Source organism: Crinia signifera, chromosome 1 (assembly GCF_055691185.1).
Source record: "Crinia signifera chromosome 1, ASM5569118v1, whole genome shotgun sequence".
Classification (NCBI taxonomy): domain Eukaryota; kingdom Metazoa; phylum Chordata; class Amphibia; order Anura; family Myobatrachidae; genus Crinia; species Crinia signifera.
In genome coordinates, this window is record NC_139217.1 from 79,836,299 (window position 1) to 79,860,174 (window position 23,876).

The window sequence follows — 23,876 nt, forward strand, 5'->3', positions numbered from 1 at the left end:
CTCTACCACCTGTGCTGCCCACGGCTATCCTCGACGGCTTGGGGAGTCTTCATTCGGCTGGGCCTGCTGTGCCTTGTGCATCTACTCCGGGCGCCGGCGCCATCTTGGATCCTCCAGCAGCTCCGACTACATGCGGGAGCCTTTGGTGTGCAGCTCTGGTACTCGACTGTGCGGCTGCCGCTGGCTGGGTGAATAGGTGGGTGGGGGCGGCTGGTGACTCTCCGGAGGTTAAGCGGGAGAGAGTGGGAGCTTTCTCCCTCGAGAAACGCCGCTCGGGCCGCACGGAGTGGCTGGCGCCATCCCGCTTGCCTGTCCCCAGGGCTGCGGTACTACATCCTGCCTCCATCTGCTTCTGGCCATGACCGGCGCTCAGCTGGGACTTTCTGTGAACTGTGGAGTTTATGCTACTGGTGAACTGCCCATAGGTGTGGGGGATGCGCTACTGTGGACGCCTTTAAATTCCTGCATCATCTTGACGTGTGTCTATCTGACAGAGGTCCTGCTACACACTGGTGGAGACTGCTGACCGTGGCCAGCTCTCATACTCTGACTTCACTTGTTTGCTAACCTACTGGTTTCTTCTGAGCTGCCTGAAGGTATTGGTGCACTCTCCTATACAGACTTTGGGTACAGTCTGGAGGTGTGCTAGCCACCGCCATTTTGCCATTATTCTTCGGTCTGAGTGCTACTTAATCGTCCATGATGATTGGTTCCTTGCAGCGGGCTATTAATGCCTCGACCCAGAGACTCCTTGCTCAATTTGGAGATATGGGGGTTGAGCCTTTCTGCCCTTATACTGTGGTCTCCACACCATCTATGTCGGTTTCACTTCTGGATTCTACTGTCAAAGAGGAGGCATCCTCTACACCACTTGATATCAGTCTCGCTCCTGTTATTGAGGACTATTTAAAGATCCGGTCTGCGAATTTGAAGCTCTGTAGCTTTTTATTTGACTATTCCAACTGCCTTCATGTATGTTCTGGACTAGACGGGATATTTCTGGGATTTGCATTTCTGTTCTTTCAGAGCTTTTTTCATATGTATTTTCAGGTGTTTAAAGATAGTTTTGTCATTTCCCTGATTCCGCAGGAGGAAAAAGCCTGGCCAGATTAACATATTAGGCTCATTTACCTAATTGTATAAGTAGATATATAATTTTTTACTATATGTTGGATGTTTAAATTCGTTTGGATATTCTTTACTGGGTATTACACTATTCCTCCTTTTACATGACGTGACCCTTTTATAGCAATCTGGGATGCCCACTTTACTTCTTGTCATATTTTTTTTTCCCATCATTATACTGTCCTATATATATCCTGTTTTTGTTTTCTCTATGATACAGATGCTACATCCTTGCTATACCCTTGAATATTATATGTAGAATGTACGTATCTTCTGTGGGAGAGCTGGCTTTCATTTTTCCTAGATTAAGCTCATTCTTATATTGCCCCGAGTATTCATCCGATAAACTATCCTGTTCAAAAGGGGGAGGGGGGGGGGGGGGGCTAGGAGTAGGTAATAGATAGTAGGTTTTGTAATTAGTGGGATGGGGTAAGGTTTAGGGCTCCAGGTATACCTCATGTTGGGTGTAGGTAATACAGGGTGGGGGGTTTTCAGGGCGGGTTGATTTCGGGGGTTAGTTTAATTTCTATTGTTTAGTTTGTCACGTCAATGTCCATACAATGCAATGCCTCCAGCAAGTGTGTATCCTATTGGTGTTTTGCTTTGGATGGGGTTATACATTTCATCTATTACAAGCCTGCCATATACACGTTCCTGCTGTTTATATTAGACACCTACCCGAATGGTGCCTTCGGGTATTCCTGTCGTTAAAACTTATGCAGGAAATATTACTTATATCCTGCAATAGATACTTGCTTCCTATATGATCATAATGTAATGTGATGCTTTCTTGCTGTACACCTCCTTTACATTGTCGTGACTACTTGTTAGGTTGTCATGTTTAGTTTTTTTGTGCAAAACCAATAAAAACATTGAATTAAAAAAAAAATATATATATATATATATATATATATATATATATAACTTGGGCCCCCCTCCTCCACTCTAACCAACAAGTTCACAATATGTCACTCTGCAGTGGGGCCCATTAGTCTTTAGGGGCCCCAGTGCAATGCACCTGCTGCACCAATGGTAGTTCCTCCTCTGGCTACAGTATCTCATATCAACATCAACAGTTATAACAGACATAAATCATATAAAAATATACACTTTAAAGAAACAACACAGACAACACATTACTAGAAATCTATACCTCTTTATTTACAGACCACAAACAAAAAGCATAGGTGCCAGTCTTCCTATAGTGTTGTGTGGCGTAATCAGACATTTTATTTTCCTTTTGAATTTATAATGAAATGAGTTGTGAGTGACTGATTGCTGACTTATAGGTGATATACAGCATATGTGAGTGCCCACCCATTCAACAACCTGCTGGTAATAATTAAAGCTTAAGGGGAGAATTCAATTTTCCTTATAATTTGTCGGGCAAAAACAAAAGTGCTATTATTGCAATTTTTGCCAGTTGATAGTTTTTGGGCAATTTAATTGCAGCCCGGTTTTTTTCCCCCCCTCAAATTTACCCGATCCATGTGTTTTCCTGGACACGGTTGCAAAAAATAGGTAATCTATCTGGAATAGATTTCGCCTGGAGGCAGGTGAAAAAAATCCCGATAGTGCCGGTCTCCCTGGGTAATTTTTGCCGTTAATTTAATTTCCCCAATTTTAATATATTAACCAACAGAATTATAACTACAAGCGCCTAATACCCTCAGCGCTAGTTAGAATAATATGCCTGTGTAAGAGTTAATGAATTTTGGTCTCTTGCAACCTCCAATAGAAAACTCTTGGTATAAATTGGTGCACTGTGAATCCTTGTCTTGGCTTTACAGTAAGTTAAAAAATGCTTAGAGGAGTAGAGCGGTGACATAGCTAATAGGCATCGCTGTCACCACCATCCTATACCCTTCACACCCCTGTAACAGCTACAGTTCTCATCGTATGATAAAGCAGACATTTCCAACCAGCACCCACTTAGCTGTTATCCAAATCCTACTTCCACCGATGTCTGCTAATCTCCCTATTCTATACATTGTCACTATTATATTCTATAGATTATATTAATTATAAAATCTTTAAGGCATTTTGCTAATTCCCACCAACCCTGACCATGTACTGGGGCCCATACATCAGGGGTGTATCGGGGCAATTCCCCATTTCTCCGATGCCTAGGTTGGCGTATCGGGGAAAACCAACTATGAAGAAAATCCTCGATTTACCAACAAAACAATCGTTAATAGCGAGTTAGGACTTTTTTTTTACATGCAGTTTTTGTCATGCATTCCAAGATGGCCGCTGATCTGTACATTTTGTTGATTAGATAGGCGGCGTCAAAACGGAACAGGGGATTCAGTCTGTTGACGTAAAGGCCACATAAGAAGCAGCATTTTAGATCAGTCAGTTTGTAACCAATATTTAGCTTCTCTACATGATTTATTTTACTTCTTTTATCATATTGATACTGTATTTTGGCGAAAATGGGGAAACCTCAGATCCAGCAAGCGTTATAGCAGCATTATAATAAAAAGGTGCTTGCCAAAAAGATATTACTTAACTGAGTTTCCTTTTTAACACAGATCTCCTTATATGTAGGCTGACTCCATCTGTGTATAATGATCTACTGTAATGAACACCTACCTGTTTCTATTGTAGTTTATGCCTTCTAGGGCAGGAAGCGGACATACAGCAGCAGCTAAAAAAGGGTGGGTTATAGATGGATAAAAAACCAGTGTCATATAATATACCAACTCATTCTATATCTAAAATATTATATGGTTTTAAAACTTAGTGACCATCAAACCAATTCACGCTGTACAATATCTTGGCTAAAACTTGCAAATTAAGATCATTTACAATCAGTCGGCCCAAAGCCTGAAAGAAAGTCAACCACGTGTAATCCACTCTTCCCCCTAGAAACAACGGTAAAATATATTTCCTGATATACCACGTCATTTAAGGAATGCTCAACAAAACTGTGAACGCAAATGTACAAAAATCCCCAAATTTTTGACGAAAATACAATAATTTTGAAAAACAAAAATATATATATATCATTTTCATTGGTACACACAACAGATATCTGCACACGTGACCCCTCCGTGGGGGCTAAGGCGTTTTCCTTCCAGTCTTTTTAAACTTTTTTTTTACGATGTCTGTTTATTAGTCCATTAAAAAGCTGTGAATGTATATTTGTCTTTCAATCCACTCCACAAAATGTGACACGTTACTGTAGACTCCTGGTCCTAGAACTTTGGAGAAACATACAGATCCCCAGGAGGTGAGACCATACAATGTCCATTGTCCCTGGGGCTGCTCACAGACCAGTGGGCCTCCGCTGTCTCCCTGCAAGAATACAAGGAAGTCAATTAAACATTGGTTGTGCAATTTTTGTGACAAAAGTAAATTCAAAAAGATATAGATGTGTGTAGAAATGCATCCACACACATATATCTTTTTAAGAGAGCACCACACAACTGCATAAAATAAATTCAATTTATTACTATATACTTAATAGTTTAAAAATTGAATAAAAACATATACATTTGTACACAATAAATCAATTAAAATAGGTAGAATTACTTTGATCACACTCCTGTAGCGATATCAGAGAATCAAGTCCTGAATTTTTTATTCAAGAATCTCCATCAGGAGAAAGAAAGTGTCCAGTGCTGTCAATTGCAAATGAGGCATCAAACAATTATGGCTCGGGCCTGTGCAGGGGAGATGTCCAAATTAGACAAGAGCTAGTGCTCGCGGACAGCTCGAGCTCACCTGCATGGCTGCCGCTGACAGATGGCGTGAACCCGAAGCATGAGAATAGAAAGTGTGGCGAGCCACCGAGCCCGAAGCGTGGCATGCGGACACCTTCACAGGTATACGCGTCCCCTCGCGGGCTTCACAGCTGTCTGCGTCCCCTCGCTGCGCTCGCCACGCTTCGGGTACACTCTTCCCGGCATACTGTTTCCGAGGTGGCGGGTCCAGCAATGTGGGTGCTGCAGCCGCAAATTAGCAAGTTAATATGGCGGCCCAGCAGCGGGACTCGGGTCCGTGGGTGCTCATCAATTTCCGTGGGTGCTCGGGCCCTTGAGCACCCACAGAATCGGCACCTATGCTGTCGACTTAATGAGCACATACCATGTAAGTAAGGCAGCTCCAATGTCCTCTCACTCGTATAGCACATTTAGGCCAAACCAACGAGGATTTGAGAACAGAAACATTTGAATGGCCTAAAAGGAGTGGTTGTAACCTAAAAGCAGGACGACTAAAACAGTGACATCTGCAATAGGAACATTTTCAGTTAAAACCTCAATTGCACAAATGTAGACAGAGCTTCTAAAGGGAACGTCAACAGCCGACATGTGGACACGGGGATACTGTATGGTGCAATAACAGACACATACATGACCTTTACCATCTGTGTTCCTCAGGAAATATTAAAGGAATAATCTAATTTGTCTGCATATTCTGTACTGCACGCAATGCATTAATACGAGTCCTGTTCTAAGGATACAATACGAGGAAAGAAACTCAATATGCTATGGAGTAATGTAGCCGAGGCTGATGATTGTACTACTGTAATTACCTGAAATAGATAACTAGAATAATGTCTTCAGATCAGATGCACCAACCTTCAGAAAGTGAAAAAGTGGAGAGGGAAAAACAACCAGCCAATCAGCTTCTAACTGTCATGTTACATGCTGGGTTTGAAAAATAACAACTAGGAGCTGATTGGCTGGTTATTTAATACTCTCCGTTTTATCAGTTTTTGAAGGTTGGTGCATCTGGCCCAGAGTCTTTACCTCCAACATCTGTGAAAAACATAATTGTATTTGGCTATATAGAGCCCATTCCTGATTTCAGCTTATTGACGTTAGCATGATGTACCATATGTTCTATGCACTGCATACTATGACCTCCTTTGTTTCCCAATAACCTGTCTCCGGCCCCTCCACCAGTCAGCCAAGTCTTTACCTTTCTGCTCCTAGACATTGTGTAATCTTCTGTGTGCCAGGAATGTGAGGTTTATGTGTATATTATGTCACTAATATATACACATGTACATATACTGTATTACATTATATTTATAATTACTGAGATGTTAAATACAGATGTCCAGTGTTTTGATTTTGATCAAGACATTTAAAACCACAAATTCCTTACCTTAAATACCTAAAGAACTCCTGCAGGTTCTCCCGCAGCACCAGTCTCGGGGGGATTCAGACCTGATTGCTGTGGTCCGAATACACTCCCTCGGCCGATGGTGGGGGTTTGCTCATGTGCAAATGCCTTTACAACAGGATGGGCAGGAAGGGGGTAGGCATGGAGTGGACGCAGAGGACCTCCCATGGAAACGCTGGCCATACCCCTGTGAACCCAGGCATGCGCATGCATCCTCAGGACGGGTGGCTAACGTCACATGATGTCCGCATCCATCCCCCAATTTGGCGGATAGCGGGCATCTTTAAAGTAAGTATAGACTTTTCTAGGTGTTTAAGTTGGAAATTGTATTACTTTAATGCAGTGGTTCCCAAACTGGGTGCAGTGTCACCCTTGGGTGCATCAGGTTGGTGATTATGGACCAATTCAAATTACTTATGGTCATTATAATAGGAATAAACAGTGCTGGTGGCTGCCAATCAATTTGTGGACAAACAGAAACAAATCGTGTCCCTCATCACATAAATAAACCTAAGGATCACGTATAAACACGATTTACGTCATTTTATTTTTCTGTTCTAAAGAAACTTTTGGCCTCAGGGTGATGTGAAAGCAATTCTGATACTCTAGTGCGCCAATCAAAGGGCCGTCTCAGAGGCAGCATGATGCCAGATAGCAGAGGGACATGCTGCTATCCCAGGATAGGAGCTATGTTGCATGGTCTGTTTGTCTAGTTTTCCATAGAGAGATTTGAAATAGAGGTGAGGGGTCATGGATGTCGCTGGCTGCTGCTGTGATTTGTGTTGCTGGGTGATGCGTGATGTACCACAATAGTAGGGGGACCAGCCAAATTCTTGCCTATGGCGTCAAATTGGTTAGGGCTGGCTCTCCACACAGTTCAGGTTGTTCATGTCTCCTGTGGATATGATAGTTGATGATACACAGTGCTGCTGCTGGATGACCTGTAAGCATGTGTGGGGTCATGGGGACCAAGATTGAGAACCACTGGTCTACAGCATTGTTTCAATGTTTGTGATCCCTTCAGAATTTTCTGCTGAAATTTAGCCTAAAACTACCTCAGTTTTTTTAGAAGTCCTAAAAGTAGATAAAGAGAAAGCATGAAGTATAGAGGTGCATCTTTCAATAAATCAATAAAATGCCAGTGTAGTCAATGTTTCAATCGATTTGATTGTCTTCATGATATAAGGTGTATAAAATCACCTAAATGTAACCTGGTTTATGCACCTTCAATATGTTGTAATACCACATCCCATGGCACACCTCCTATTGGACTAAACAGCTACCACATAACAGCAGTGCTACTTACCATACAAGAATCTACCGTCCCAGACTCATAGCCGGCACAAAGCATTCGGGATGTTATGGTGTCAAAATATGAGCGACAGTGCTCCAAGGATATAATGCGAACTTCTCCTTCCTGCAATTTAAATGGCACTGAAGGGAAACAAAATAACATTTCAGAAAAGTTAAAATAAATTATTTTTAAGTGAAGTATAGTTTGAAACTATTTTGGAAGATGATATGAACAGTACATGTGCTGCTGAGAAGGTACACACTGATCATTAAAAAATAAGGGGGATATTTATCAAAGCTTCGAGAGAGATAAATCAAATAGAGGTATAGTACCAACCAATCAGCTCCTAACTGTCATTTTTCAAATACAGCCTGCGAAATTACATTTAGAATCTGATTGATTGCCTATAGCCCATATTCAATAGAACTCTTATCTTAGTAAATAAACCCCTTAGAGAGTGAGTGCGGACTGGACAACCAATGAGGTGATATGTACTAAATTGTAGTTACAGGCAGACTGGACAACCAATGAGGTGATATGTACTAAATTGTAGTTACAGGCAGACTGGACAACCAATGAGGTGATATGTACTAAATTGTAGTTAAACTCTCTGCTGTCCTACAGTATGTCAGTAATCTCGCCATTGTATGTAGTGGGGCATGGCCAGTATGACATAATGGCGGCCACCACTGCCCTGTAGCACCTCTTGTGCCATGCCACGCCCCACTCCACCCATACTTGCCTGCCCACCTGGAATGGCCAGGAGGTTCTCGAAAATTCTAGGCCCATCCCAGCCCTCAGGAAAGGTGGACAAGTACCCCACAATCTCCCCTTCGCGTGGGGTCTGCTGGGACCAAGTGACCCAATGTATACAATGTATGTTATCAGTGGCGGAACTTGTGAGTGGTGGGCCCAGGTGCAAAAGTACAATTTGGGCCCCACAACAGTGGGTGACAGAGGTACAAGCTGCTGGTCTAGGCAGTAGTGGGCCCCTTAGTCCTCAGGGGCCCCGGTGCAATGCACCTGCTGCACCAATGGTAGTTCCGCCTCTGTATGTTATACCAGCATTGTGCAGCAGGGATATGGCCACATTGTTACCTATACAGCCTCGTCCTATGCATCCCCCCTCAATAGCATCACACCAGCTGGCCCTATCCCTGGATTTGCTGTGCTGGCCCAGGAAGTGGCAGCCAGAAAGTTGTCAACCCTGACTCCATCCCAATAAGCAGCTTCACGTACATGATTCTTGCATACAAAGCAGTATGCTATTCTGTACCTTTCATCAAGGTCCATATTTGTGGGAAATGTATCAAGACAAAGTTGCCAATAGCAACCAATCATGTTCTAGTTATCATTTATGTTGGATAAATTTTCCCATATTTTTAACCACAAGGACCAATAGTAAGATGCAAAAAGAAGCTTGCTTCCTATGGGTCAATGGTGTCCCACCCTCATCTGCAGACATGCGGCATTATTGTCTTGAATTCATGTCAAGGTGCACATTTATTCTTTTTGTGTGTCTGTGTGTGCAGTACACATAGAAATTAAATTATTTTGCCCAGCCACACCCCCTGAATGCATAATGTCACGGTGAAGGGGATAGGCCACCAGCCACCAGGATAAACAGCTCCGGGAAGCTGTACAGGCTGCAGCGGGCATTTGTGTAGTAATCATAGGCTGCCCCAGGTGGCACTGCAGCAGTGATACTCCTGTTCTAGGCAGCCTACTAACCAGATGTAGGGACAGTGGAGCAGTGATGGTACCGCCCACAGAGCACCACACTTACCTAGCTACGGCTGTGACCGTACCTATGGAGCTTAACTTAATCCAATGCTGATTTACTTGATCTTTTGGATATTCTTGTAAATCAGTGTTGGATTATTAATCCTGCCTTTTTGTAATTGACAACACCGATCAGTGCCTTGATTATTACTATTCATTTATATAGCGCCAATAATTTAGGCAGCGCTGTACAGAGAATGCAGTATATGACATTTTCAGTCTCTGAACTATTGGTGCTTCAATTGACACACAAGTATTAGTTGCACCAGAATCCAAATACGTACCAGTATGCTTCTGGAGTATGGGAAGAAACCCAAAGGACATAAAGGAAACCTACATATAACAAGGATGACATACAAACTCCACACAGATGGGACACAACATGACTGCAGGCAGCAATGCTAACCAAAAATGCCATCTGTGCTTTAACCGTTATCTAGTTATTTAAGGTTTCGCACATAAATCATGTAGACTTCTGGCTGAATTGCCTGTGTGGTGATATCATCCTAGTTATTTTTAGTACTTACTTTTGTTGCCCATATGTCCCCAACCAGTAATATAACAATAGGTGTCTGGTTCCACCAACTGGCCCTTGGTAGGTAAGCAGACGGGTCTCACGTAGCTTGTTTCCACAATGTCTTCATTTAGTTCCACAATGCTGATGTCATAGTCTACCACGGCTCTGTTGTACCGTGGGTGGAGGATTATCGTTCTGACCAGACGTGTCTGCATGAAATCAGATGGGTGATCCAAGTTGTTTATACCGAATACAACCTTCCACACAGAAGCAAGTTCCCTCCTGAGAAAATATTACAGGCCACAGTGTTTTGAATATTTGCAATATATGAAACAATTATACATATATTCTATTATTATAATATTAACCCCTTACCGACACAGCCTGTTTTTGCCTTCCTGACAGAGCCCTTTTTTTCAAATCTGACATGTATCACTTAAGTGGGGATAACTTTTTTTTGCTTTTACTTATCCCAGTGATTTTGAGATTGTTTTCTCGTGACACATTGTACTTCAAGTTAGTGGTAAATTTTGGTCGATACAGTCTGTGTTTTTTTGTGAAAAATACCAAAATGTCGTAAAAAAATTGAAAATTTTGCAATTTGCAAAATGTTAAATTTTCTGCTTGTGAGACAAATAATCATACCACTCAAAATAGTTAATAACTAACATAGACCATATGTATACTTTATGTTTCCATCATTATTTCAACCTCCTTTTAATTTTTTTGGACACTAGGAGGCTTAAAATATGAATAGCAAATTCTCAAATTTTCAAGAAAATTTCAAACACTGATTTTTTTAGGGACCAGTTCAGTTCTGATGTGACTTTGAGGGACTTGTATGTGAGACACCCCCATAAATGATGCCATTTCAAAAACTGCACCCCTCACAGTATTCAAAACAGCATTTTGGAAGTTTGTTAACCCTTTAGGTGTTTCACAGGAATTAAAACAAAGTGTAGGTGAAATTTCAAAATTTCATTTTTTTTAGCAGATTTTCAATTTTAATACATTTTTCTAAGGAACACAGTAGATTTTACTAGAGAAATGTGACTAAAAATTGATTCCCCCAATTCTTTTGTTTTCATAAATATCCTATATGTGGCCCTAGTGTGCACGTTGACCAAACCACAGGCTTCATAATAGAAGGAGCACCTACTTGATTTTGGAGCCTCCTTTTTATGAGATTATTTTTTAGGCACCATGTAGGTTTCTAGGCACCATAAGATGCTAAAAGTTAGGAACCCCCCCCCCCACAAGTGACCCCATTTTGCAAACTACACCCCTCAGGGAATTCATCTAGGGGTATAGTGTACATTTCAAACCCCCAGGGGTTTCACCAATTTTGGTACAACTGGGCTGTGAAAATGAAAAATTACATTTTTTTACACAAAAATGCAGTTCTGGCTCAAAATTTTTCATTTTCACAAGGAATGAAGGAGACAAAGCACCCCAAAATCTGTGCCGCAATTTCTCCCGAGTACGGCAATGCCTCATATGTGACCAAAAAATACCATTTGGGTGCATGGCAGGACTCAGAAGGGAAGGAGTGATATTTGGATTTTGCAGCACAGATTCTGGTGGAATGAATGGTGGGTGCTATGTTGCATTAGCAAGACCCCCGAAGCACCAATACAGTGGAACCCCCCCACAAGTGACCCCATTTTGCAAACTACACCCCTCAGGGAAATAATCTAGGGGTATAGTGTACATTTCAAACCCCCAGGGGTTTCACCAATTGTGGTACAACTGGGCTGTAAAAATGAAAAATTACATTTTTTACACAAAAATGCAGTTCTGGCTCAAAATTTTTCATTTTCACAAGGAATGAAGGAGACAAAGCACCCCAAAATCTGTGCCCCAATTTCTCCCGAGTACGGCAATGCCTCATATGTGACCAAAAAATACCATTTGGGTGCATGGCAGGACTCAGAAGGGAAGGAGTGATATTTGGATTTTGCAGCACAGATTCTGGTGGAATGAATGGTGGGTGCTATGTCGCATTAGCAAGACCCCCGAAGCACCAATACAGTGGAACCCCCCCCACAAGTGACCCCATTTTGCAAACTGCACCCCTCAGGGAATTCATCTAGGGGTATAGTGTACATTTCAAACCCCCAGGGGTTTCACCAATTTTGGTACAACTGGGCTGTGAAAATTAAAAATTACATTTTTTTACACAAAAATGCAGTTCTGGCTCAAAATTTTTCATTTTCACAAGGAATGAAGGAGACAAAGCACCCCAAAATCTGTGCCCCAATTTCTCCCGAGTACGGCAATGCCTCATATGTGACCAAAAAATACCATTTGGGTGCATGGCAGGACTCAGAAGGGAAGGAGTGATATTTGGATTTTGCAGCACACATTCTGGTGGAATGAATGGTGGGTGCTATGTCGCATTAGCAAGACCCCCGAAGCACGGTGAAAGGATGAACCTAATAATCCATAGATGTGTGGTAAATTTTAAAGCACTCCTTCATACTGTACATAGGCCGGGTTTGTCGGGGCAAGTTTCACAGTGAAAAATAGTTTGCTTTAGTATTCCCTTTTTATAGCAAACTTTGCACCTTTTTTGTGTCCTGCCCTTTTTTCCAGTGGAGGGGATTTCGTTAGGAAAATGCTGCCCTGATACAATACGGGGGCCAGTACTAGAAGTACTGGGGCCAGTACTAGAAGTACTGGGGCCCTCTGCCTGCTGGTTCCCAAATATTAGGCCCTTTATGACTTCCTCTTGAAAGTGCATAAATGTCCCCGTCTGGCTGGTAGAACGGAATAGTACGTAAGCGTTATACAGTGCCATCTGGATGATATACACGGCCAGCTTCTTATACCATATTTTTGTTTTCCGCAGGGCACTGTACGGCTTCAGTACCTGATCTGAAAGATCCACTCCGCCCATGTACTTATTGTAATCTAGGATACAAATAGGTTTTGAGGTGTGGGTACTGGTACCTCGTACAGGGACGGAGGTGGTACTGTCTCCGTGAATTGTTGTCAGTATAAGGACATCCCTCTTGTCCTTATATTTGACCAACAACATATTTTCGGTGCATATTCCCCTGCTTTCACCCTTTCTCAGTAATTGGGCAACGTGCGTTTTTGGGAGGCCTCTTTGGTTCTTGCGCACAGTACCGCAAGCTGCTGTACCTCTTGAACCAAGGGCCTTAAACAGGGGGATGCTGGTGTAAAAGTTATCCACATAGAGGTGATAACCCTTATCCAGGAAGGGGTGCACTAAATCCCAGACAATCTTTCCACTAACACCTACGAGGGAGGGGGGGGCATTCTGGCGGTTCAATTCTTGTGTCCTTCCCTTCATATACCCTAAACCTGTGGGTGTACCCTGAGGTACTTTCGCACAGCTTATACATTTTTATGCCATACCTTGCCCTCTTATTGGGAAGGTACTGGCGGAATTTAACCCTTCCTTTAAAATGTATATGTGACTCGTCTACACAAATGAATTTTTGGGGGATGTACATCTCAGCAAATTTGGCGCTGAAATGATCAATGACCGGCCTGACTTTGAATAGCCGGTCAAAGGTGGGATCATCTCTGGGTGGGCACTGTGCATTATCGTTGTAATGCAAAAATTTAAGGATCGTCTCAAAACGAGTCCGGGTCATGGCCATACGATGAAGTGGGGTGCTGTACAGAACATCTGTACTCCAATATTGCCTAATTTCTGGCTTTTTAACTATGCCCATATGTAACACCAGACCCCAAAACGTCATCATCTCTACTGCATCTACAGGGGTCCACCTAGCAAATGATGACGTGGGGTTTTGGGCAATAAACTGCTGGGCATATAAATTACTTTGGTCCACCATTAAATTTATAAAATCATCAGAGAAAAAGACTTTGAAAAAGTCAATTTCTTTGAGGCCTGTAGTATCAAATTGGATTCCTGGGTTGGCCAAAAACTCAGGAACCTGGGGCTCAAAATTTTCTGGTGGTGGGGTCCATACGAGATCAATCATTGGGGGGGGTCTCAGCTGCTCTACGGGGGCGTCTTTGAGGGGGTCCCTCCTCACTAGGGCCCTTATTCTGGTTGGTGCGGTCGAGCCGCATATGCGGCTCCGACCGCACCAGACGTATCCCCGCCCACACTACGGATCGCCACGGCCGTCCGTACACGGACGGCTGGCGATCCGCACGAAAATGGTGGAGGCGTACGCCTCCACCATGGTGGGAGCTGCCCCCTGCATTCGATGGTCGACGACCATCGAAGGCAGGGCCGCACGCCGCGGCAGCTCCCGCAAGCTGAGACCACACGGACAATCGTCCGTGTGGTAGCTTGTATGGGGGCTGAAAGCTGACATCCGCCGACGTCAGCTTTCCGCCCCCATGAGTGGCGTCATGCCCTCATTAGCATGCGTACGCCCCGCGTTTGCATGGGAACGCCCATGAAACGCGGGGCGTACACATAGGGAAATGAGGGCATGATGCCTCTCACGCCCCTATACGCCCCCTTTGCGGCGGACGAAATACGTCTGCGGCGAAGGGGGCTGCACATGCGCAGAATGACCTCTGCGCATGTGCAGAGGAAAAACATCGGCGGTACGGCCGCACGCGGGCCGTACCGCACGAATCAAAATAAGGGCCTAGAGGAGGAAGAGGAGCTTAAGACGAATGCAAATTCATCGCTTTCTTCACTGGCTGTGTCAGTGTCAGAGGCAATAAGGGCATATGCCTCCTCCGCTGAAAACAGTCTTTGCGATGATTGGGACATTTTTATTATTTTTGTGTAGGCGTGTATAGTGTAGGGGGGGGGTACAAACTTTATTTCAACACGGGGGGTATGTAGTGTGTATGTAGTGCTTTAACACGTGTAAGTTAAAAGAAAAAAAAAAAGCTCCTGCGCCAAAAATTGAGCACAGATGTTGGTCAGTAACGTCCGTCACTGATCAGCGCTCAGCGGGCACAGGACACCCACAAAAGCACCGTGGGTGTAAAAAATTTTTTAAAAAAAAGACTCCACAGCACCCTCCAAAAAATAAAAAATAAAAAAAACTTCTGATGAGTCAAAGACAACAGGAATTTGATCCAAAAAAAAAAAATTAGATCAAAAATGCTGATCAGTGATGTACGTCACTGATCAGCGCTCAGCGGGCACAGGACACCCACAAAAGCACCGTGGGTGTAAAAAAAATTAAAAAAAAAATACTCCACAGCACCCTCCAAAAAAAAAAAAAATAAAAAAAACTTCTGATGAGTCAAAGACAACAGGAATTTGATCCCCCCCAAAAAAATAGATCAAAAATGCTGATCAGTGATGTACGTCACTGATCAGCGCTCTGCGGCCACAGGACACCCACAAAATCACCGTGGGTGTAAAAATTTTTAAAAAAAAAAACCCCACAGCACCCTCAAAAAAAAAAAAACTGCTGATCAGTGATGCAACACTGATTAGCAGTGAGGGGTAGCAGGCACACACCTGTGGGTGCAACCTGACAGGGTATATATATATAAAAAAAAAAAACCTGCACCCCCAAAAAAATGCTGATCAGTTAGTTTACACTGATCAGCACAAAAGGGGGGCAGCAGATACAAAATTATATCACACAATTTAAATCTCTGACACAATGACGCTGCTGCAGCAGCAGCAGCAGCAGCAGCACCAGCAGCACAAGCACCAGGAAGTCACAGCAGGAGCTGGCAGCACGGATGCCACCAACGCTGATCAGGTCAGTATAGGCACAGATGGGCACGGAGACCGCTCTGCACGCTGTTCCTGACCGGAATGGCGGCTGCAGGGCTGTCTCCGTTATTTCATTTGAGGTGTAATGGCTGTGATTGGTCCGTCGGTCCGACGGACCAATCACAGCCTTTGGGGGCAGGTGGGGTGAGGTGGGGTGACCACCAGTGACACCCTTACACCCGGTGGTGATTGGTGCTGTACTTAACAGCACCAATCACCACCGATCCCTGTGTCACCGGCGAACGTTATTCGCCGGTACACAGAAAACGCTGTAATTGGCTGTTCACATTGAACAGCCAATCACAGTGATCGCCGATGGGTGGGGGCATCGCTGCCCCCCCTGGGCAATGAGGGAAGATGTCTGCTGTCAGGGACAGCAGACATCGTCCCTCTGTCACCGCGTCTATAGACGCGGTGACAGTTTAATGGCATGACGTACATTTATACCATGTGTCGGGAAGTACATCCCGACCATGACGTAAATGTACGTCAAATGTCGGGAAGGGGTTAATATATTTCTCATTAGTACATTTTTTGTTTAAATGTTTGTTTTTAACCTCGACTGAACCACATAAGTGATAAAACTATCAGGCCAGACATTATACACTTATTAGTAATGCCTGTTATGTGGCTACCATGGAGCAGCTGAGCCGATGTTGCACCCAGACATTTTCTCTTCACAATAACAGCAGCTGCAGGTGACCTGGACAGTGGTAACATCGATGGTGGCTATCGATGAATGTCCCACCGATGACCATCCCTATCCTATGGCAGCTGATAATGACTAAGTTCTTCAATATCAGCCATCCTACTGTTTGCTAGTGTTTGGATATGGATATTGTGGAATTGGGACAACGGGTGTACAGCCAAAAGGTCAACACCATTAGGTCGACAAGCAACAAGGTCGACAAGCTAAAAGGAAGACATACAAAAAGATTGACATGTCAAAAGGTCGACATGAAAAAGGTTGAAGCAAGCATTAGGTTGACAGTGTCTAGGTCGACAGTCAAAAGGTCGACATGGGGTTTTTCACTGTTTTTTTTACCCGAATGGACACAGTTTGGAGTGCACCGCATCCCCTCGCAATGCTCGCTGTGCTCGCAATGCTTCGGGCACGGTGCCTCTCTGCGCTCGGCACACTATTTTGTTCTCCCACCACGCCCTAGTGGATGGTAGGGCATGAAATACTGCCTGTCGGCACATTTAACAGTGAAAAACCCAATGTCGACCTTTTTACTGTTGACCTAGACACTGTCGACCTAATGCTTGTGTCTACCTTTTTCAATGTCGACCTTTTTGCTTGTCGACCTTCTTGCTTGTCAAGCTAATGGTGCTAATGGTGTCGACCTAATGGTTGTCGACCTTTTGGCTGTAGACCCATTGTCTGGATCCTGGATATTGCATTATGTCATGTATTTAATAGCACTGCGTGTGTAAGTGCAATGTTAAAGGCTGTGTTTGAAAAATGACAGGTAGGTGCTGATTGGGTGGTGGTTTATAAGTCTCCATTTTATCACTTTTCAAGGCTTAGTGCATTATAGCCTTTGTGTGTATGGGTGGAACTTTAACCTGCTAAAGTGAAAATTTCGGAGCATCCAGTATCCAACCAGAGGAAGGACCCATGTATCCACAATTGTGGTAGATATGCTTGTTGATTTACATAGGTAATGCACTAGTGCCTATTGTTTTCAGTATTCCTTTCCGGCATCTAATGAGAAGAGTCTAGAGCAGTGGTAGCCAACCCTAGCCCTCGAGAGCTACCAACAGTTCACATTTTCCAGACAACCTAGCTGCTGCACAGCTGCACAGCTGCACTCATTAATCACTGACACATTTTAAAAGATACACAGATGGAGATAATTAGCTCACTTGTGATTCTGTGAGGAGACCTGCAAAACATGCACTGTTGGTAGCTCTCGAGGACTAGGGTTGGCTACCCCAGGTCTAGAGTATAAACTGGGGAAACCTATGATACATATTTGAATCATTTGCTACATTGAAAAGCCACAGGAAAATTCACAATCAACATTTGGGGCCAGATGCACTAAGCTTCAAAAGTGATAAAATGGAGAGTGCTAAACAACCAATCAATCAGCTCCTACCTGCTATGTCACACAGTGTTTGAAAAATGTCAGGCAGAAGCTGATTGGTTGGTTGGTTATTACTCTCCATTTTATCACTTTTGAAGCTTAGTGCATCTGGCACTATGAGACTATTAAAGAGTAAGTAATCTTTGCTTATGTACAATTTACCTGTATAAGCACCTATTTAGGATGTGATTGTGTCCTTCTTATTCAATCTAATTGGTGGACGAAGTTCTGATAATGTATGGGAGCAAGATAATAGACCATTTGCTCCAAAATGCTGGAATACAGACAATGGTCATTCAGACACATAGGTGAAATCCATTTGATTCCACAAATGTATCCAAACAATTGTCATTGTCATTGGTTGTCATAGGTTCCCATACATTACTAGTTACTAGAAACACAGCTCAAGAGTTTCATATGCCAGTCTCTCAACACCAGGTCCCTCCTGGGCCTTGGTGATTTCAGGTCAGCATCCCTGGCATAAAAGTAACCATGTTATTTATTGAGACTGTAACTTGTGGGCTCTGCATGCATAGACAGCAGCTTTGATAGTAAGTTATGGGAAACATTTTGGCAATGACTGACTTAACAAGTGCCCTGACATTGGGTGTAAGTTTAAATCAAAGACTCATAGTTGGACACAACCTGATTTCTCGCAGTTGATCATTCGTCTGTAGCCTGAACATGCATTTAAGTTGCACTGTGCATATGTTGCATTGGTTTGCAAGAGGTGATTTATTTGCAAAGCAATTGACAGCTGTATTGCGACCATTATGGGTGAGGGTTGCGAATGAGATCCGGTTCCTTCCTGCGGCCATGCTATATTATAATATGACTACTTAGAAATGTAATTACCAACTGATCTGTGTCTTTATATGCAGCCATTGGGATTAGCAAAGCCGCCAATACAGCTGCAACATTCTATATTTTGGTACAGTTGCTGCAAACAATGACGCAGCTGAGAGTGTATTAGTGCACCACCCTGAATAAGGCCTGTAATAGAGTACCATGATAACTTATGCAAACCCTTCTTTTCTTTGTTTTTATGATTTGCCATTAAAGTAACTTAAGTCCCAAATTATATTGTTAATCAGTATTGTGATTTCATTACTTCTTTATGCTTGTAGACAAGCCAATACAACACACCAGAGAACACATGTTTAAAGGGAATGCATTCATAATGCCGGCATCGATGAGGATGCCGGTGCTGGAATCTTAAATGTAAGTTTGCAGGGTAGGTTAGCATTAGGCAATAGTGGAGGACTTAGGGCCTTATTCTGGTTCACTCTTAGAGACAAATTCCTTCTCAAATGGACAAAACCATGTGCACTGCAGGTGGGGCAGATGTAACTTGTGCAGAGAGAATTAGATTTGGGTGGGGTTTTCTTCAAAGTGAGATCTATATTGCAGTGTAGAACTAAAGCAGCCAGTATTTTCCCTGCACAGAAACAAAATAACTCACCCAAATCTAATTCTCTATGCACATGTTACATCTACCCCACCTGCAGTGCACATGGTTTTGTCTATTTGAGAAGGAATTTGCATCTAAGAGTGAACAAGAATAAGGCCCTGAGTATTAAGTTAATGGGGAAGGTTATGGTTAGCCTGCAGGGAGGGAAGGCTAGGGTTAAGTTGCGGGGAGGGGGGTAGAGTTAGGCTTTGGGGGGAATGTTAGGGTTAGTGTTCCGGGGGGGATGTTATGGTTAAGCTGTGGGGTGGAGGGTTAGGATTTGGCACTCAGAAAGGGGGATAGGGTTAGGTTGCATGGCAAGGGTTAGGCTTAGGCAATGGGGTTCTAGGTTTATGGTTAAACTTGTATGTGGAGGGTTAGGGTGTAGGAAGTGTTAGGGAAGGGCAGGGGAAAGGTAAGTATACTGACCACCGGCATACCCACTCTTGATGTAGGTAAAATAGACATTGGTAATACCGTGTTTCCCCGATAATAAGACACTGTCTTATTTGTTTTCCCCAACATAAAACATCATAGGCCTTATTTTCGGGGTAGGGCTTATTTTAAAGTATCATACCCCCAGTCCTCTTACACAGCCCCCATTCCTCCTTTTAAAGTAACATGCCCGAGTCCTTCTTACACAGCCCCCATTCCTCCTTTTAACGTAACATGCCCGAGTCCTTCTTACACAGCCCCCATTCCTTCTTTTAAAGTCACATGCCCGAGTCCTTCTTACACAGCCCCCATTCCTTATTTTAAAGTAACATGCCCCCGAGTCCTGCTCCTCACCAACAATACAGCACTTTTCAGTTCTTCTTCTGCTTGTTTTCCGCCTGCGCCACTGCTCCCTCCGTGTACAGCAGCCGTGTGATGTGCACAGTGACGTCACGCGCTGGGCGCAGTGCATCCCTGGGACCGGGAGCTGCAACAGCTTCTACGGTACAGTAGAAGCCTGTACAAGCAAGGCGGCAGTGAAGGGGGTTAGCGGGGGTGGAGATGGGGTTACAGAAGTTAGTGCACCCACTCGGCTTAGGGAAATTTTGATAGAGCTTATTTTCGGGGGATGTTTTATTTTGGACCAGTGTCCAAAATCTGGGGTAGGGCTTATTTTCGGGTAGGTCTTATTATCGGGGAAACACGGTAGTAAGTAACTTATGATAAGGTACATCAGTGTAGGTTAATCAATTAAAGATATCCTTAGTTCAAATTAATTTTGATGCACAAATATCCAATAGATCTTAATCTAAACTGAACCTAAAAAAGTTTCCCAACTCTTCATGTTAAGCGATCGGCATTGCACACAGAGAACCAGCATGGCTCCATCTGTTGCGGTCAGTTGGCCATCACCATGCTGTGTAGCGACGTCACTTTACAGAGTAGCAGCAAATAAAACCAAATTCCACAAAAATACATCAATGTCAGAGATGAGAAATAGCAATCCATTGGCGGCCCTAACCCTGGTGCCTGATGAGAATTTTACAACCGACTCTATTATTTTTAACGTCTGTTAATTTTCCTTGCCAAACATTTTCCACGGCCACCGCTGGCATTATTTCTCCGTAATGGGACACCCCAGGGGAACATCCTCAGTTATTATAGGGTAGGAAGGAATTATCTACGGTGTAAAGAGGCGTGCGTCTATACTCTATCCGGAGCATGAAGTCATTACAAATGACGTGACATTAATCTTAGCAATGTTTTACCTCTTAGGTTTAATGCTGTTGAGGAAAGATAATACAACTAATAATTCTGTCTGCTTATAATTCATTTCCAAGTTACTGTACGCTGCGTACCGTACATTACTGTGCTAGCAAATATTTGAGAGCCCCTGGTCAATGGCATATTTCATAGCAGTCCGACATGCTTTACTGTATATTCATATTTTTAGCAAGAGAGTACACAATAAGATGGGCATACACAGTACCGCAACACACAATACCCAACACACAGTGCTCACAATAAGATGGGAATACACAGTACCGCAACACACAATACCCAACACACAGTGCTCACAATAAGATGGGAATACACAGTACCGCAACAATAAACATTACACACTGATATTATAGCAGTAAAAGACAGAAGCTTGTTACTGGCACTGGGTAATTCAGAACTTGAAAAGGACCTAGGAGTCCAAATAGATAACAAACTGGGGTGTAGTACTCAATGTCATATAGCAATAAATAAGACCAACAGGATACTAGCATGTAGCATGCATAAAAAGGGGCATGGAGACTAGGAACTCAGATGTAATTAATAATATGCCACTGTACAAGGCATTGGTTAGACCACATCTTGAATATGGAGTACAGTTCTAGGCCCCGAACTATAAAAAGGACATCATAGAACTGGAAAAAGTCCAAAGAAGAGCAACAAAGCTAATAAAGGGAATGGGGAATTTAAGCTATGAAGATAGATTGAACCATTTAGGACGGTTTACGCTAGAAGATAAACGTTTAAGGGGGGGACATGCATAAAGTACAAATATATCAGGGGCCAATATAAGGAACGGTCAGATGCCCTTTTTACTGTAAGGAAGGACTCAAGGACACGAGGACATCAGGGTCTTACCAGTCATAAGGAACACACATAAAGGGGAGTGAAACTAGGGTAAATGAAAGGAAATCTAACTGAAGCACCAATGTGACAAAACATAAAGGGGGAAGTAAATGGAAATGAAAGGATAACATAAGCTATAAAAGAAAAGGACATTAGATGGAAGAGGTGAGGATTGAATTCGGTACCATGGGGACCATACTTTGAGTGTCATTTTGTAAGCTCGGGATGTATTCCATTGAGGCCACAAACTGGACATGAGTATGGAGGGCTGTTAATGATGGAACTACTGGAGCTTTTTCTATTTTTGTTAAAGATTTTCTGGCAATACATATATGGACTGTAAGCTTGGGTACTTGTTTCCTAGCACGGCGCCCGTCGCAGGTGATTGCATACCTTAACTTAAGGAATGCAATGGACGCGACCAACGCGTTTTCAGAGCTATTTTTAGCCTTTTCCCCGACAATTAAAAAATCGCGATGGACGCGATTTTACATAGGGAACAATGTTAAATGGGCCAATGGACCCGATTTTTCATTGTATACCCACCCTTATGGGTATTTTACATGTGAAATGCCCCCCCCCCCCCCATTGTTAACGCCACCCCACGATGAACAGCATCCCGAAGCGTGGTGAGCGCAGCGAGCCTGCGAGGGGCGGCGGTACGCGTCCTCCGACCTTTTCATACCCCCACTATCCACGTCGGCGTGGAGTTGATTTCATATAGTGTGGCGAGCGCAGCGAGCCACCAAGCCCGAAGCGTGGCGAGCGCAGCGAGCCCCACGAGGGGACGCATAATACCTGTGAAGTAATGCGTGTCCCCGCGCGGGGCTCGCCACGCTTCGGGCTCGCTGCGCTCGCCACACTATATAAAATCAACTCCACGCCGACGTGGATAGTGGGGGTATGAAAAGGGCGGAGGACACGTACCGCCGCCCCTCACGGGCACGCTGCGCTCGCCACACTTCGGGTTGGCATTCATCGTGGGGTGGTGTTAACAATGAGGGGGCATTTGACCCATCAGGGTGGGTATACAATGAAAATTGGGGTCTGGGGGGCATTTAACATTGGGCCCAATGTAAAATCGGGTCTCAGGGACCATTTTACATTGGTTCTGATGTAAAAATTGCATCGATCGCATCGCATGTGATTTGGTTGCATGCAATGAGATTGATGGGATATTTTACGACCCGATGGATACAATCAAAATCGCAGGCGCCGTGCTAGGAAACAAGTACCTAAGCTTGTCTTGATGCTTGCTAGCAGGACAAGGGCACTCAAGAGAGGAACAACTTGACAACATCCTAAATGTAAGAACAACCCTGCAGGGTAAATATTTGAAACCGGACAGATTTCTGCACATTTTACTTTAAGTTACAGAGATTATCTAACAGATGTAAGTATGCCACAAGTTAATTTCCCTAAAGCCCTCACAAGTATGGGTTGGGTGTATGCACATATAGCTACATCACCAGGGCAGGGAGCACTGTGACATACTGTGAACTGGGGTTTCTGTGTGGCATAATGTAAATTGGGGGCACTACAGTGTTTTTACTTATTTATTTTACTGGGACTTGGAGTATTTACACTTATGTGGTGCTCCCTAGCTCTGGAATTCTCTGCCTCTCCCTATCAGTCTCTCCAACTCTATACAAAAGTTCAAAAGGACTCTCAAGACCATTACTTCATCAGTGCCTTCCAGCTCTCATCCTAACCCTCTGTTCCCTGCTCATCTCAGCTCAAAAGAGCAGGGCCCTCTCCCCTCATGTGCTTTTCCTTCTTAAACCATTTTCTACTCCACACTGTCTATGACATCAACTAACCATCAGTTTATGCCAACATGAGGATTATTTTAGTGTCATGTACCATTCTGTCATGTTGGGATGTATGATTACTAGTACGAACACATTTTTTATTTTTTTTTATTGTAGGGAAACGTGGGCCTTTAATTAGCATTTATGCAGATAAATACAAAAAAGTTGAAGGTTGCAATTTAGATTCTAGTTTATGTAGCTGTGTCAATATTAGAATTGACATAAGTCTGTATATTCTAATTTATACATTTTCTTTTATTGAAGAGTAAAAAGAAAATTCAACACATATATTTCTTGCATAAAGCACAATATATAGACACATAATAATCTGTCCAAACCTCAATGTATAATCTACTATTAGCACATTCAAGTATATAGGTCCTAATTCTGACTGGATTGCAAAGCAAAATC

At 43.4% G+C, this 23,876-nt stretch overlaps 1 protein-coding gene across 2 annotated transcripts in view; it reads right to left on the reverse strand.

The window, feature by feature from the left end:
• Positions 1–2,594: 2,594 nt before the first annotated feature.
• Positions 2,595–23,876, reverse strand: part of CORIN (corin, serine peptidase) — a 230,702-nt gene continuing 209,420 nt past the window's right edge. For both annotated transcript variants that reach the window (XM_083167929.1, XM_083167930.1), the window contains exons 20-22: positions 9,865–10,136; positions 7,568–7,695; positions 2,595–4,425 (exon numbers count right to left, since the gene is read on the reverse strand). In XM_083167929.1, the coding sequence (XP_083024055.1) occupies positions 4,243–4,425; positions 7,568–7,695; positions 9,865–10,136 (583 nt within the window). In that variant the 3' untranslated portion in view covers positions 2,595–4,242. The remainder of the gene's footprint in view (positions 4,426–7,567; positions 7,696–9,864; positions 10,137–23,876) is intronic.